The 16,735-nt window shown below is 44.8% G+C and overlaps 1 protein-coding gene across 1 annotated transcript in view; it reads left to right on the top strand.

The window, feature by feature from the left end:
- INTS7 (integrator complex subunit 7) overlaps positions 1-16,735 on the top strand; it is a 293,620-nt gene that overhangs the window by 218,107 nt on the left and 58,778 nt on the right. The window contains exons 15-16 of the mRNA XM_085612860.1: positions 1,671-1,774; positions 11,581-11,649. Of these exons, the coding sequence (XP_085468986.1) occupies positions 1,671-1,774; positions 11,581-11,649 (173 nt within the window). The remainder of the gene's footprint in view (positions 1-1,670; positions 1,775-11,580; positions 11,650-16,735) is intronic.

The raw sequence follows: 16,735 nt of genomic DNA, 5'->3' as shown, positions 1-16,735 counted from the left end.
TCTTGAATGTTATCACACTACATGCTTGTCAGTGGGATGACATTCATGATTATTACTATAACAGATTGTTGTGCAGATTCGTTTATGTAGAATGATAATCACCCCTGTCAATGACCAAGACTGTGAAGGAGCCTTGGGTGCCATCAAAGGGCTAGACACATATACAATTAGAGCACCTTTTCCTGGCTTCTTTCTGTGGTGTCCAGTTGACATTTTTGAACTGATTCTCCAGACTCTTCATGGTTTTGAATTTTTTATTTTTATTTAGGGCTCCATTCAGAATTCTCCTTGGCTCATATGTCCATTCTTTTATTTACAGGGAGCGTAAACTGATCCTTTTTTCTTATGGGTGCTGATTTAAAGTATATCTTCAGAATTGTTATCTCTGCTTCTGATCCTGTTTTTTGAGAACTAGTGCATACATATCTCTCCCCCTAACATCCGCCAGACATCTCAGTGATACTAACGCCTCATGTAGAACTTTACTAGTCTCAGTGTGATTGATTTGATGTAAGATACTGCAGATGAACTATTTACATTCTTTAATTGCCATAACATTGATTTGGCACTCAATGCGAGTACTCTGCACCTGTGGAATTGTGCTTTCCTCTTGATTGTGCTTAATAATCTAGCCCAATGGTCACCTGATCACTCTAAGACATTGGGCACTCTACCGAAGTATCCACTTTACTTCCTTAGTTGTTCCCCTCAGCGAAAATCTCAGAGCTTATAGCTTCGTTGGAAAGTTGCTACTTTAAGGTAATGAAACTATTCATGATGATATGATCCAGCAATTAAAAAGCATTTGAATGAGTGAAGTGTCTATCCAGTCATGTAAGGCATGGCTGTTGATCCGAGCCTCAGTTGATGTACAGCTGAAAACATACAACGTTATTAGGGTATACAAAATCAAATGTTCCCAGAGGCAACATTTAAACTTTAAAGAAACATTTAAACACGTTTTTAGTTCATCCTGTCCTGTTGTCCTATTTTATGCTGCGTCACAGCATTGTAATTGTAGGTAATAGCTTTTTAGTTTTTGTTTTAATGTATGTCATGTGGCGTTACTTGTGGATTTATATTAAGGTGTGCATTTGCATTGTGTGCTATATTAAGCTGTCCTTTTGCATTGTGTGCTTTACCGTTGTGGGCAACAGTAAATATTTCTATTCCTGCAAACATGACAGCCACTGCCGGAGCCCTCTGCTGATGCCTCGCACCCTGCCATCACTAAAAATATAAAAAAAATAAAAAGCCTCGCTCAGCACCTCTTGTAATCAAACAAAACTCTTGTTGAAGGAAGTGAAAATGTAAATTAACTCTTCTAATAGTTGGTCTTCATTTTGTATTTACCAAACAAATTCTACATCTTTTGTCATGCTAGGCATGATGACATTTGCCTCGGGTATTAAAGTCCATATGGTTACTGCATTGAGACTGGGGGGATGCCAACCTGAATTTTACTAGGTGGTCCAAAGAGTAATCATCGTCGATAGGAAGCCTGGCATGGCTGCAGCCAGCCCTGGGCAGCCTGTGGCCTTGCACATGTATGTGCAATGTTTAAGAGCCTGCTGGATCACGAGGGCGCTTGCGCTGAAGCACAGCTGATGGCATGCGAGAGACTTTGAATGAACAAAAATCGGTAACATTTGCGTTTATTTATTTAACAGATGCAGCTCTCCATGGACGAATTCAGAAATCTGGCCACGCGATATGGTGATCTGTATCAGTCATCGTTTGACGCGGACTCGGCAACTTTGAGAAATGTTGAACTGTATCTTTTTTCAGTACTGCGCATCTCATTGCTTGTGCTCTTATTTTACTACAGCTTTGGGTGTTTGTAGTGAACAAGAAGACTCATGGTTCTATAATTACTGAAAATTGGTGTGTGTATCCACAAACAAAAGCAAGCTTTGGAAAGAAAATGTGTGCCTTGTAGGTGAAAGTACTTTTTCATTGATTTGTAAGTTTGTGTGGTCTGTGTGGATGAATGAGTGGGGAAGTGCAAGAATGAGTAAGTAGTTGAAGGATGAATGAGTGTATGCATCTGTCAGCGTCTGCATAAATGGGCAGAGTGCCTCAGCTGAGCAGTGAGTTAGTGTGTGCACCTAGATCAATTAGTACAGCTAGCTACTAGAGGCCAAAACCATGGTGGACTACGTAGAATGATCTCAAATGGTAGTTGGTCCAAGCGAGGAGAGGGGGATATACTGAAGCAGACTACCTCTGGAGGAGTATATCTTGGACCTTGCAAGGATTCTGATTTTAATTTAGCTGATATGCTTGTGTGAATAAAACAGACATCAGAGATGTGCTGGTCGCTAAAAATAATTTGGTGGCAAGTAAGATGAACCTACAAGGATCCTGGTACTTGGTGCCACCGCTGAGATGTTACTGAATCATCGCTGTAGCTTCAAGGACCAGCAGATACAAAAAAGAATGAGGTGGGGATGTCTCACTGCACCGAGGGGACCAAGTGTACCCAGGGGTGTGTTGAGAATGGGCCATGTCACAGATGCCGCAGTGCATGGCTGAAGATCCTAGCCTCAGTTGATGCATTGCAACTTGCTGCTAGGGAGGGGCGCAAACCGACCCACTTGCTTTATCAAGTTATAACAACTAGTTCATATTACTATGTAATGAATTAACCACACTGAATAACAGAATCCCGCAGCAGTACAGAAAAGGGGAGGTTTTGTGCACTTTCGAACGAACATCCAAGAAGTCATATTTATTTTCAGCCCACAAATGCTCCCATTTTGGCCCTGTCAGTATTTTGGAAATAAATTGAGTGTTTTAGGTTTGGCTTGGCAGCGCAGCCTGACCTTATGTGATCAACAAAAAAGTGCTTTCAGTGTATTACTGCAAGAGGTGCTTAGGCTCCACCCACATGTTGGTTCACCCGAGGACAGTATTTGATTGAGTCTAATTTGCAGGCTTAGAACAACTACTTGTTCTGCACTTTTTGGCTTGTAGCAAACTTTATACTCGATAAAGCAGGTTTGAGTTGGTTATGGTGGCAAGCCAGTGATGTTGGCTATAGACTTGATCTGTTTATTTTGAAATATTATGAAAAAGGCACGAGACTTGATATATTTATTGTAAAAAGCATATGTTAAAGTTAATAGGCATTTATAGATGGATTGTTATTATTCTATATTAAAACATACAGATATATCTTTTTTTACGTAGAATCTTAGAGGTTACCGTAGTAGGCAATGCTTTTAGTGACCAACCCGCACAAACTGTGATGCTAGCTTGAAGATTTGCAATACAGTACTCCTCAGTAGGCAGGGATTTTATATTGTGTTGACATCTGTAATTTTGTACGTATTTGTTATTACTTTATACCTGATGGTTGTCTTGTTGGAAAACGTATGACCAGCACATTAAGTCTGAGGTGGTAATGGCAATGAGCCAATGATAAAGGCAATATGCCTGATAGTTTATTATGAAACGTTACAATAAAGGCAACAGATCTGACATATTCATTGTGTAACGCATATGTTAATAGCCATTGAATTATTATTACTATGAATTAAAGCCTACATTTAGCCTTTTTTCTTACAGGATACATCACAGATTACCTTAGTAGACAAGGGTTGTTGGTGAACCCCTCTGACAAACCATGGGTATAGAAGATTTGCACTGTGAGAATCCTTTTTAGTCTCCTAGAAGTGAAAAAAATTGAAAGTCCACAAATACTACTCATGTGCTTGAAGTACATTAGGATGTTTTTTTCTGAACACTCTTTGAGACCATGCCTTTGGAAAACACTAATGTGATTGCATGGAATACCTGCTGTCGCAGCCTTTTTTCCTCCCAAACAACTTTTGTCTTGGAGGCAGTAACCCCTTCAGTGAGGAAAAAAGGCCACTAGCTGTAGACTAAACCCTAGATTTGGTTGACAAGCCAATGGAGTTGTGGTGATAGTATCTTCTTCACCTCAGCTGTACGATGTCCGGCCCTCCACTCTTTAAAGGGGCCATCATTTTTTCTTCCCCAACGTATGACTCTGTTGCTGTTGAATTTAAAAATATGCTCTGTGAATTCACTTACAAGCAAGTTTCATTAGGTTTATTTATGTATATAGTGATTACATACTGCACAGCTACTTTTTCCCATTCTGATGGCAGAAGAAAATCAAATTCAGGGAGTGGGGGAATTGATGTGTGAGTGGTCTGAATCTTTATTCTTGGAAGAATCTGGCAGAATGTTGGGTAGATTAGTCCCCAGTAATGTACAATAGATTGCTAAAGATTTTTAATTAGTAAATAGTATCTTGGCAACCTCATAACTGCGATCATGTCGACAGTGCAAATTTATATTGCAGAAACAATTTTCTCATACCCAGCAGAATATTTGCGCCAAAACAACTTGTTAAAAATACGCAAGCTCCTAAGTCTTAGTAAGCTCTGTTAAGAAACCGGTCCTAGGATGCTTAATTCCGGTCCAGGGAAGACATGGCTTGGCAGTTCGGGCTGGACTGTTCCCATGAGGCACAGGGTCAAGACTGATTTGCATATGGCCATGTCCAAACTGGGGTTGTGTAGTGGGCAAAAGAACGATGGATTTAACCCAGATCTCTTGACTGGGGGAGAATGTCTGCATTGTCAGCATTCTGTCCATCATTTGTTTGTTGTAACGCTTTTCGCCCTAAGTGGGATGGGTATTCCCAGACGTGGGACCCGTGCTCACTACGCCACTGGAGTCAAGCTATCCTGGCTGATGACGGCTGATAGCCAGAAACCGGTCCTAGGATGCTTGATTCCGGTCCAGGGAAGACATGGCTTGGCAGTTCGGGCTGGACTGTTCCCATGAGGCACAGGGTCAAGACTGATTTGCATATGGCCATGTCCAAACTGGGGTGGTGTAGTGGACAAAAGAACGATGGATTTAACCCAAATCTCTTGACTGGGGGAGAATGTCTGCATTGTCAGCATTCCGTCCATCATTTGTTTGTTGTAATGCTTTTCGCCCTAAGTGGGATGGGTATTCCCAGACGTGGGACCCGTGCTCACTACGCCACTGGAGTCAAGCTATCCTGGCTGATGACGGCTGATAGCCAGAAACCGGTCCTAGGATGCTTGATTCCGGTCCAGGGAAGACATGGCTTGGCAGTTCGGGCTGGACTGTTCCCATGAGACACAGGGTCAAGACTGATTTGCATATGGCCATGTCTAAACTGGGGTGGTGTAGTGGGCAAAAGAACGATGGATTTAACCCAGACCTCTTGACTGGGGGAGAATGTCTGCATTGTCAGCATTCCGTCCATCATTTGTTTGTTGTAACGCTGTTAAGACTGTTAGCACCTTTTACCACAGGTAATGATTTTTTTCTTAGATGATGAAAGCAACATTTCTCAGCTGCAGTGGCTTACTTTTAAAACGTAGGATTCCTATTTGGAGTTTGCTAGCATAGCCACTTCTAGTTTGTCTAGCACTCTTTGAGAGTGTAGGTGTCCACTAGCAATGCATGTTTTTCCTAACCTTTATGAACAGATCGAATAGACTTCAATCCATCTCTGCATCACTGGTGTTATTCCCACCTGAATGTGTGTACGATCAACTTTTTATTCTTAGTTGAAAGTTTTAGAGTAAGGTGTGTATATACTACACATAGAATAGTGAGAAAAGTAGAGATGTTATGTTTTTTAATCTTAGAAAACCATTGGTTTCGAACACCAAGAGCTAGGTGTGCCGTACAAAAATAACTACTCATGTAGAGGTTGTTTGCTTCAAAGAATTTGACCAAGGAAATGTGCACTATATTTTTAGAAAGGGATGCCAGAGAATGTTTAAGTTAAGTTTAAACATTACATAGTTTATTCAAATTGTGTTTTATTTTGTGGTAGCTATAGCAACACTGAAACATATATCCCGAAATAGAGCAATTTGCAGTTCCAGGTTTCACCTTGTTGAAATCAATACATCACATTGTGACCTCTGTAGGGTTGTTGGCCACTCGTTCCATTTCTTTCTACGTCAGTCTGCAACTTTCATACCAGTAACACCTTCTCTCAGTTAGCGATAGACTGTGGGTGACCCCAGTCGGATCTCTGTTCAATTTGTCTGTGTTTGAATGATCCCTGTGACAGTATGTGTACAAAACATCAGCCATAATTAACAGTAAAACGTATATGTAGGGCTAATCCACCTCTGCCCCGATTCATGGCTGCTGCTGAGGCAACATGTTTTATTTTTTTAAATTACCAACTAAGCATCTGTGGATACTTAAGTTAAAATGGGTAATTTTAGTATGATTTGTTACGTTTTTTGTATAAATAAAGTGTTCATTCTTGTTAGTTAGTCAAAAATGTTGTTTGCCTACTGCTAGGTTGTATGGGCAATAACATTTCTTTGGAAAAAAAAATAAGAAAGAATGAAGCATTTGGGTCAAAATGTATAATTGCTTATGCTGCTGAATAGTTTGGTAGGTAGGTTGTAATGATGATCAGGGATGAATAAGACAATACATTGACAGTACGTTTAGAGCTATATCATAGATTTTACATAAGCAAGACATATTCAGCTTACACAGGTTCAAGGCAGAGAGGAAGGGGCTGTCAAAGGTGGCAGCTATACAAGTCCTTGCGATTGAAGAGGCGGGCCTTGAGAACAGATTTAAATATATTATGAGTATCTGGTACATAGTTTCCCAGGGAATTTGTTGTTTGTCATAGGAAGCTTCTAGAACTTCAAAGAATTTGAACCAGGATTAGGAGTGTGGATTGGCCAAAGAAACGTGAGGTTCTCAGTACTTATGTTCAGATGCAACGGGAGTGGTTCTGTGAGAGATAGCCAGCAGGGTGAGTTAGCACTCACCCCTCATGTCTGATATGATCTTGGCTCACAAGTTTGAACCCTGTCAATTCCAACTCTGCCTTTATTTTATCAGAGTTCAGTAAAACAGATCATTGTCATTATATGGTGAGGTGTGATGTTTATTGGAGACTAGCTGGAAAAGCTTAAAGAGTACTCTGTTTGACTGACTGACGGAGAGCTTGACAGTGATAGCTGGAAGTGAATGCATGAAAAGTGAATTTGAAGAGTGAGTAAATAGCTACATTTCTGATTGTATCCAGTCTGGAAGAAGGAGACATTGCACGCCAGGATTAGTAGCAGCGGGCATATATTATCAGTGTGTCAAGAGAAAGAGGGGATGGAAGTAAGAGTGGAGATAACAAATGTTCTGAAGTAGATTTTTAGTCTTGAAGGTACTAAAAATAGGAGATCTTAGTGCTGCACTGTATCTGATGGCTATGAGCTAGGTGTAGCATCTTGTTTAGAGATAAGAGTTGAATGGGAAGGAGGCGATCCGAGTGCCAACAGCAGAAATGTGATTGAATTCCAAAGGAGGAAATATTGGCTAGGGGAGAGGAAGTGGCCTCTGAACTAGGCCTAGGATATTGAATGGGCACAAGGACGTAGAGAAGGGGCAACAGGTGAGACTGGATAACCAGGCAAACATTACGATGCCTTAAGATAGATGAAAGTAACTAGCATGGTGAAATAGTCAAACTTGTTTTCTTTTGAGAAGTCAAAAAGATAAGCATAGACAAGAGGTAGTTTGAGAAATTAAACACTTGCCTGAGCGGTATCCATGGAATGGAATGTACTGAAACAAAATAGTAGGCTGATTCAATGAGTTTTGTGAAGTAAGATGCATGCTGAGCTGTTAAATACCAGGCTTCAATCATTGTAGAGAAAAGAGAAAGTTGAGAGCAGGAGTTGTAGTTGAAAGGGGAGGAGTGGTTGTATGTCAGTTTTTGGTGTATGGGGATTCCCACCACACATTAGAAGCATTATGGAGGGGGCTGTGGTAGGAAGACTTAAAGAAGAGCTTGGCGAGGTAGGTCTGTACAGTGGTAGAGAGTACAAGAAGAGTAATTATTAGGTGTGTTCGAAATTTGCGTAACTATGCAAAACCTCAGCAAAGTTGCTTGGTAATTACACAAAATGCAAATATGTGATTTAGTGCTGTGTGTTATGTTTATATATAATGCCTTGCACGCTAAAAAAAAAATACAACAAACAAAAGCACTGCTAACAGCCGCCCGCGGTCCCATGTTTCTTGTAAACTTTTACAACGATTAGCACATTTGTGGTAAGTATTTACTGCAGATGGTGCAAAATGACTTAGTGTAACAGCATAATTTTGGGAAAATTACTCCAGCATATTTAAAGTTTTTCCCAAGCCTATTAATAAAGGTGAGGGGCAGGGCTGGGGGTGGAAGGATCCAGGTGGGTGCTGTTGGGTTTTGCAGAGTAGATCTTGGGAATAGGCTTGAAAGGGGAGATAGCTTGGAAGTAGGCAAGCATTGGAGGTTGAAAGTGAAGTGCAGGCTTGGTTTTGGAGTAGAAATAGAAATTGCTAGTTTATAGATTGAGCTGGGTTTATGTGATACAAGTATTGAAAGATAGGTTTGTTGTTCAAGAAGGATCCTGTGGCTGTGATTGAAGAAGGATGGTGAGGTCTTGGTAATAGGGCAATTTGACCAAGTCCATATAATTGATGAAGTTGGTGACTGCAAGGAATTGGGTGAATGTTTCAATGAGCTTATTGAAGATGGCGACGACCCTTGAGGAAGCACTTTAGCATTAGTGGCGTGAAGTAGCAAATGGTAATGAGAGCCAGGGTTGAGGACAGTGGGTAAATGGGGTAAGCGTGCAGAGGGGATTATGAAATTCAATTACCAACTGAAGTTTTGTTGAATTTGTAATAGTAGGAGCACAGGAGTGAAGTAAGGTTGTAGTGCTTTTTTTTTTTTTTTTTTTTTTTAAACCTTTATTCGTGCATATTAAAAGAACAAATACGGGCCTACAACCTTCAGGCCGGCCACGATACGGTTAACCCCTTCCATGCTCATGACGGAACGGTTCCGTCATGAGCCACGGTTGAGCTGTGCTCATGACGGAACCGTTCCGTCATGAGCCCGCCCGAGCTCGAACCCTTCAGCACCGCGGCGGAATTCGCCCAGCGCTGAAGGGGTTAAGCACTGATACAAACATTACGGCCCCTGTGCTTCAACGGTCAAGGTTAGCAACGATTTATGAAACATACACTGGAGAGATCCTTGACCCCAGGGAAAGGAGAAGTGAAGGTTAATTTTAAAGTTTTCAAAATAAGTTTATCAGGGAAATAGTCAGTGAAGAATAAGAACCAAGGAGATTCGAGTCCGCACGATATCTTCACCACACGGGAGAGCAGCAGCATCATTAAAACAGCAATGAAAGTAAAATCGCAGGCAGTGAGGCAATGCAGTTATATAACAGGATAGTCACATGAGCAAGTACGCACCCCTCCAGTGCCGCCCCCACTCAGTCCACCCCCCACCCGGACCCAGAATCGAAACAAGTATAGCGCAGAAACAGAAAGAGAAAAAAGGCCCATAGAACTAATTAGAAACAGTAAGTTACCCCCCCACCCTACACCAATGCGGAGGCTACGGCCTGCCCCCCCCCCAGCATAGTGCCTGTCGCCCCATAAACCCGAAATATAGACAAGAAAGAGAGTAAGAATAAAGTAAAGAAAGATAAGAAGACAATACACCTATGTTAAAGGGGGTGAGAAAAGAATAGGACTATTCTAATCTAAACTCCCAAAAAGAAGAAGGTGGGGAGGAGCCTACGTATCATCAGAGCGCCCTAAACCATCGGCCATCTTTGGCTTCCACACACTGAGAACCCACTACCCCAAAAGCGGTCGTGTGAAAATGAATTGTCACAACAATGTAAATGAAGGAAGACAACTCGCGACGAATGCGCACAAAGTACAAATACAGTTCCAGTCCCAGTCCAGCCCCTTCCGTGAAACCATGGCGATATTAATCAGTCTAGCCCTGGCCCGATCGCAGGCTTGAGATTGAGCCAGCCCCTACATGAAGGCCCCGCATCCCGTGCAGACAAAGACAATATGGCCGTTTGGGAGAAGATGGTGAAGTAGAATCCCAAAATGGCCGCCGACCATCTGTAGAGGTCCCTTTGTGCACCATATAAAGTCCAGACATGGCATGTAGAGTACAGGAGTTCCACAGAAAAGAAGCCGTAGGCCACCGTGAACGATTCCTCGAGGATGTTAGGTGTTGCTCAGCTGGATACTCTTGCAAACGCGGTGAGGCAGGCAACAATGAAGCAGGCAGCAATGAACGGGGAAACAAAGTATCCGCTGTTAAGCTGGAGAGCAATTGATCCTGGGTGCCGGGAAAGCCAGATGCAGGTACCAGTGTAGCACGATCACACACAGCCGTTGCGTCCCCGCAAGAGGACAAAAGCACTGGCAGACCCACGCCGTGTTGATGACAGACGGAGCGCTCACGGCCCGCAGCCGACAACAGGGAGTCAAACTGCTCACTTAGCGCCTGAAAGCGAGCAAACATTTGTAAACGAAAGTCCCGCAGGACGGCCAGTACGGAGCCGCATGTCAGCGGAAGCTGCACCCCCACATCGGCAGCAATCCGGGACGGCACCGTGGATCTGGTGTCTGGTGGAGGGAGGGCGAAGCGGGAAGCGGGCAAGACCGGAGTATCACCCCCCAGCCGCGAGCAAGCAAACAACGCCATGTTTTACCGCCGGACGGTACAATGGCCGGGGGGGGGGTCGTAGCAAGGAGTCAGTTCCCCTCAGGTCTGCGCCGCAACCGGGAAAGCCAACAGGCGCCTCCCTACCCTCGGGTTCTCTTTGCAGCCGACTAGGCAATAGAAGAAGGGGGTCGGCAGCCTCCCACAGCGCGGTCCACAGATCGGGGCAGGAGAGCCGCCTCACCGGGGCTTACCTTACAGCCCCAGCCCTTCAGGCGCAGGGTGCAGGAGGTGTCTGGCCGTCCCTCCCCAGGCTCATCCGGCGACAGTCCGTGATGTTAGGTGAGGTCGGGACCGCGGGGCTCGGATTTGCGCTAGCGGGTCTGCGGAGCTTCCTGGGGGCCGGCAAAGGCCACAATGGAGCGGGGGTCCAGGGCGGAGAACAAAAGCACCAAAAACTCCGGCATCCGGGTGGGCTGAGACTTCAGGGAAGTGGCGGCGTGGACAGCGCGTCGTCGTACACGTTTCACCTCGAGAATCGGCAAGGATAGGAGTCAGGATAATAGTCCGGGGCCAAGGGCCGACGGAGCCGGGCGCTCAAGCGTCTGCTCCGGTCGCCATCTTGGCTCCTCCCCGGTTGTAGTGCTTTTGAAGGTCCAGGAAGATAGAATGGGGTTCAATACAGGGCTCTTGGTGATTGGGGCAGGGAGGCAGGACTGATATTGATAGTCCTATGAGCTGAATAGTAATTTGGAATATTTGGCCCATCATTTATGGTAGGAGGTGAGTTGAGGTAACAGATAAGAGATGTTTGGTATTCATTGTGTTGTTATACTCAGCTGTTAGGTTGGTCAGAAGGTTTTATCACTTCTTGGAACCTTACACTTCCAATTTCTTTTTATTTTACTGTTTTACAATGTTTTTAATGTTTTAGATATCTAAACACTTATGTATTGGGAACTGCAGAAAATGTTTAGCAAACCATATTCTCTTAAAAGTAGAACATGAATTAGCAGAACATTGGTATATGTTTGGGTTGGTGAAACCTTAACAGATGTTAGTCAACAACAAAGCTGCCTTTTGATCTCCCATGCAATTGAAGCCCTCATTTTGGACCCTGAGTCAGCAAGGTAAGTCATTCAAAAAAATGTTTAACACTTGACAAATCAACCACAAATGTTCTATTTTTAGTGAATTACCTCACTAAGTGAATCCATTATTGATGGCTAAATTCTGTGTCTTGATTTATTTTGATAGCTTTATAAAATCTCACACCATATTAAAAAAATTGTGCCTTGTACAATTATAGATCTGTCTTTGCAGGGGAATTCTGCTCAGTATGTCATGAACTCTCATACCTTGCATTGGCCTTATTTATTAACAGTTTTATCTAGTATGATTCTGACTGCAAAAGTAACTCAGGCCTTCGTGCAGAATAAACAAACAGTAACGTCAAACATTTTTCATGCCTGTCAGGTTGTATATTTTTTTAATTTGTATTGCGCTCAGACAAAAAAAATGTAACTTTCAAATGGAGCGATTTTCCCAAACGTAAGAGTTATCAGTGTAATCGGGTTCATTATTGCCATCAAGGAGTTTTGATGACATCATAAACCACAAGGCCCAAGATTGAGTGGTTTGTAGCTGCCACCAGAATCCAAAGAATGCAATATAGCATTATCTTACACAAGGAGAGGATTTATGTGAGTTTCTGGTTATAGTGTTTACCACATAGTTATCACTTACTGCATTACCCCTTGATTTACCTCAAAATGTGAAGATTTTACAAAAATGTTGTTTTGAGCTAAAATGGATGAAAATAATCCTGCCAGAGAATGTGCTATATAATTTACATTCTGATGGACATTTCTGATCGTAGATTCCTCCCCTTGTGAATACCCACAGGTGCCAGACTGGATCTGGGGCTTTTTCATAGCATCGCTCCAGTGGGCCAGCAAGTGCTGTCGTATGGCTCCACATCAGCTTTGTCCTATCCCAAAGTGACATCAGACACCTGCAAGGTCCACCCCTGTTCGCTGATGTCAGTTCCTTTCCTTCGGTGTCTTCGGCCACGGATCTGGAACTCACTCTCAAATTTTTTCCTGGTCTTTAACAAATGTTGTCCTGCAGATTTTTTCACAGTGTGCAAGGAAACATGTCTCTTCTTAAGACTACAGCATTTAAGCCTTTTCTGCACTTTGACAAACAGATACCTGTGACAGATCCCCACAAGGTCTGTCTTTTGTCTTTAGGATTATTGCACAACTCCAAAGCTTGTAGGGACTACGCCCAGATGAACCGTAAGTCGATCCAGGTTTGAGAAGCCAATCTCTGTCCTTGAGCACTGACGGAAGTCGCGCAAGGTCCCTCTTACGGTTGTGATTGAAGGCACAGACCTGCTTCCACTCCCAAAGCCGTTCCTTTGAAAGATCTTCCTTGCATTCAAAATCCTCAGGTAAGTCACAGTCCAAAAAGAAACCCAAGAAAACTGAGCTGGATTCTTCCTCATTCTGCCCGTCTCAATCAGAGAAGTCCAGTGGACGTCAATGTGCCTGTCTGTCTCCTTGGCCTACTGAGGAACCGATTCTCCAAACTTTTCCTGATGTACTCCAAATTTCCAAGTCTGTTGGTGATGTCACAACATAGAGAGTATTTCAAATAAGCCATGTTCTGAATATTCGGTACCCTTGTTGGCCCCTCTGGAGAATATTCAGACCCCACTGATCCGATGAGGCATCAATTTGGATTACAGATGGCGGCTGATGCTACCTGTGCATCTTGACCCTGCTGCTGTGTGCGGCTCAACCCCGGGCCCAGTGACCAGCCCAACTTTGATTCCTGCACCAAAATCAAAGCGATTTCTGCCACATCGAAGCCGGCACAGCACCAGTTAGCATTCTGCCCTCCAGGGACTAAAGAGGCATGCTATTGAGGGAGGTGTACCTCCCCCTCCAGGAAGCCAAACAGGGTGTTAGTTCAAAAGGTGAGCTTCAAAGGAGAAGCCTCCTTTGATGGTCAAATTGCGATCACAGTAATGTGGGGCTGCCCCTTTGTTCAGGTAGACAGGCTCACAGCTCGAACAGAGAGGGGATGCCAGTGGCCAAACCGGTTTTCCAGTGGGCGTGTAGCCCACAGGTTGCCACACCTTAAAGGTGGGCTACCAAACTCCTAACATCCAAGAAAGAGTTCAGACATCTTAAGAGTGGGCAGAATAGTGCACTCTGGAATTGTTACATGCCACACATAGCGGAAAGTCATCACAGGGCGGGATAAATCCTGGTAGTCCATTAGCTAGTGACTGCAGCATCATCCCAGTGCACTTTCTGGGCATAGATAAGGCACCCCTGGCACCCATAAGCATCAGATCACATCTGGACTGGAGAAAGGACCGAAGTACTGCACTGCTGATCCCCGGCCAGACTCCAAGGGTCAGTCTGACCCCCTGTTCCAGCACCAGGGCCACAAAAGCTGAAGTAGCCCTTTCTGGACAGTCAGTAGCCACTCACAAGGAAACGCCACTGACCGTCGAAATGCTGTCAATAAGACTGCCACCCCGGGTTCAAAAGTTGCACCCTTGTCAGCCAGACTCTGAGGATTCATCAGAGTATGGATTGGTCTCCAGAGACTGTCACTAACACTTACCAAAGGATATCCCTGGACCTGCTGTGTGCGGAGATCAGTGGCCCTGTCGCAGCTTGACCTCTAGAGGCTCAAAGAGGACTTCGAGGGACTCCGACCACTGTGTTCAAAGTCATCTTACCTTACCGGTAAACCAAGGGATAACCCCAGGAAGACTTCTGTCGTCATGTGGAACTGGACTTAGGACTGCTTTGGTGATCTGGTAACTGTCCAGATACTTCTTATTGCCCCCTCGACCTTCTCCCTGTCAGAATTGGTCACCGAACTCGGGCCAGAGTAGCCAAACACAATTCTTTTAAACTTTTTAGAAGTTTGTGAACTTTAAGGTTACCAAAGCGTGGACTAAAAAGCTGAGATTTACGTTTCTCTTATAAATCTCTAAAATCCTCGGTGAGTTTTGCTCATCTTGGTGTCTAAAAATTAATACAAATATAAATCTACTTTTTTTTTATTTGTGTTGGAATTCTTTTGTGTTGTGTTGCTTCCTTATTTCATTGTTTGGTGCTTCTAAATGCTTGACACTAGTTCCTTTGTTAAAGCCTTGCTGCTTGAAGTCACAGCTACGAATTGAATTAGAGGTTTAACAAACTATTTGACTGGACCCAAGATGGTTTTATGAGTGTATTACACAGTAAGGTCGCACAGCCATACCATATAATACACCACAATCCTCGCAGAGTCCCTCTGGCAATCAGATCCTCGCTTAGTGTTTGGTATTCTACCAAAGTGTCAAACAGTAAAATCACTTGCATTTCAGCCATTGGACTTAACGCTCATTGAGATTTTGAGATTGTGAATTATATTACAGTGATGCATCATAAAATGTCAAATAGGTATTGATCAAAAAAGATAACTGGAATAGTATGTTCGAGGCATATGAGCTGCAGATTACACACTGTGCATAGATCGCCATCTGGTGTTGGGCCCGGATGTTTGCAGTTGTTTTTCCTCTTGGAAAGTCTTTGGAAGTCACGAGGTATGTGGCTCCTCCTTTGGATCGTATTGCGCATGGGCTTCGGCTCCATCCTCAGATTGTTTTTTTCCGCCATCGGGCTCGGATGTGATCTTCGCGCTCCGGTTCTGAACAGTTTCCAGTTCTCCAATCGACGCGCAATCCTCACCCTTTTTTCGCGGTATTGTTTTCGATCGCGATCCCCCCACTCGACGCGGCTTTCATCGATCAAGACCTTCGATTCCAGTCGTTGACGACGGCCTTCGGGCTTACCCAAGTGCCGGTCCTGGCTAATGGAAAGGACTCCCTTCAAGAAGTGCCCTCGATGTGGGTCCAAATTCCCCCACACCGATCTTCACGAAGTATGCAACCTCTGCCTCTCCCCTGAACACGAGGCTCGAGAATGTCCGGCGTGCAAATCCTTCCGGTCCAAGAAAACCATTCGAGACCGAAGGGCACGAAGAACTATGGCACACTCGTCGACGGCGATCCCGGATGACATCTTCGGAGAAGGCGTCGACACTCCGGAAGGACAACACATCGACGAGGGCCTCGTCAGCGCCTCCGAAGCCGACAATTCAGATGTGGAGGACATTACTCCGGCACAGAGGGTCGTGAGTACTGAAATCCCCCCCACACACACACACACACACCCTCGACGGCATCGAAAAAGGCTTCGGTCACGCCTTCGCCTCCGAGCCTAGGCACGAACAAGAACACTGCTTCCCACACCGCACCTTCGGGACCGGTAAAGAAGCTTATCAAGCCTTCCGGCGGTTCGGGCTCGAGCCAGCCCACCATCGGTGCCGAGAAACACTCCTCCGCACCGATGCCGAAAAAGAAAATGGCCTCCCCCCCCTCGGTACCGAGCTCCTTACCGAAGCACTCGGCGCCGAAAACCAGCTCAAGCGCCTCGGTACCGACACCATCCCCGGAACCGAGCAAAAAACACAAGGCCACTGACACCCATATCTCGAAGCCGAAAACCATCTCGGAGCCGAGTAATCAACCAGCCCTTTCGAAGCCGCATAGTGCAAAACAGCGCACTAGTGCAGACTCTAAAACCAAAAAACCTACGGCCCGACGCCTTCGGCGCCGACGGACAGGCCACTCTCTGAAGAACTTTTTAAGCCTGATCCATTGCAAAAAACACTGGTCAAGGATCCTAAAACTGGACATTTGATGCTCTGCATCAAAAAGAGACAGCTGGACAAGCCTGCCCCAGCTCTACCTCCAAAGAGGAAAGACTTTGCTACTTCCCCTATGAGAATACCTTCGCCCCCTCCTCCACCCCCTCCACCTCCTCCTCCACCACCTCCTTCTCCCCCCCCACCTCATCATTCCCCCACACCCTCTCCGGATGATGACAATGTCTATGATGGCATAGGGGACGAGCCCCATGACCAACCTACAGGGGACCCCACTCCCACAGGTTCCCCAGACCCATGGAACGACTATAACATTCCTGACATTCCTAACGTCCCGCCGGATGATCTCTACCCTTCGAGACCATCCCCACCAGAAGACTCATTGGGGTTCAACCACCTACTCCAGAGGGCTGCACACTACCACGGTGTGGACCTCCATCCCGACCCCGTGGAGGAGGACTTCCTCCTTGATACTTT

This window comes from Triturus cristatus, chromosome 6, assembly GCF_964204655.1.
Source record: "Triturus cristatus chromosome 6, aTriCri1.1, whole genome shotgun sequence".
Classification (NCBI taxonomy): Eukaryota; Metazoa; Chordata; class Amphibia; order Caudata; family Salamandridae; genus Triturus; species Triturus cristatus.
This window is presented reverse-complemented; position numbering and strand designations above follow the sequence as displayed.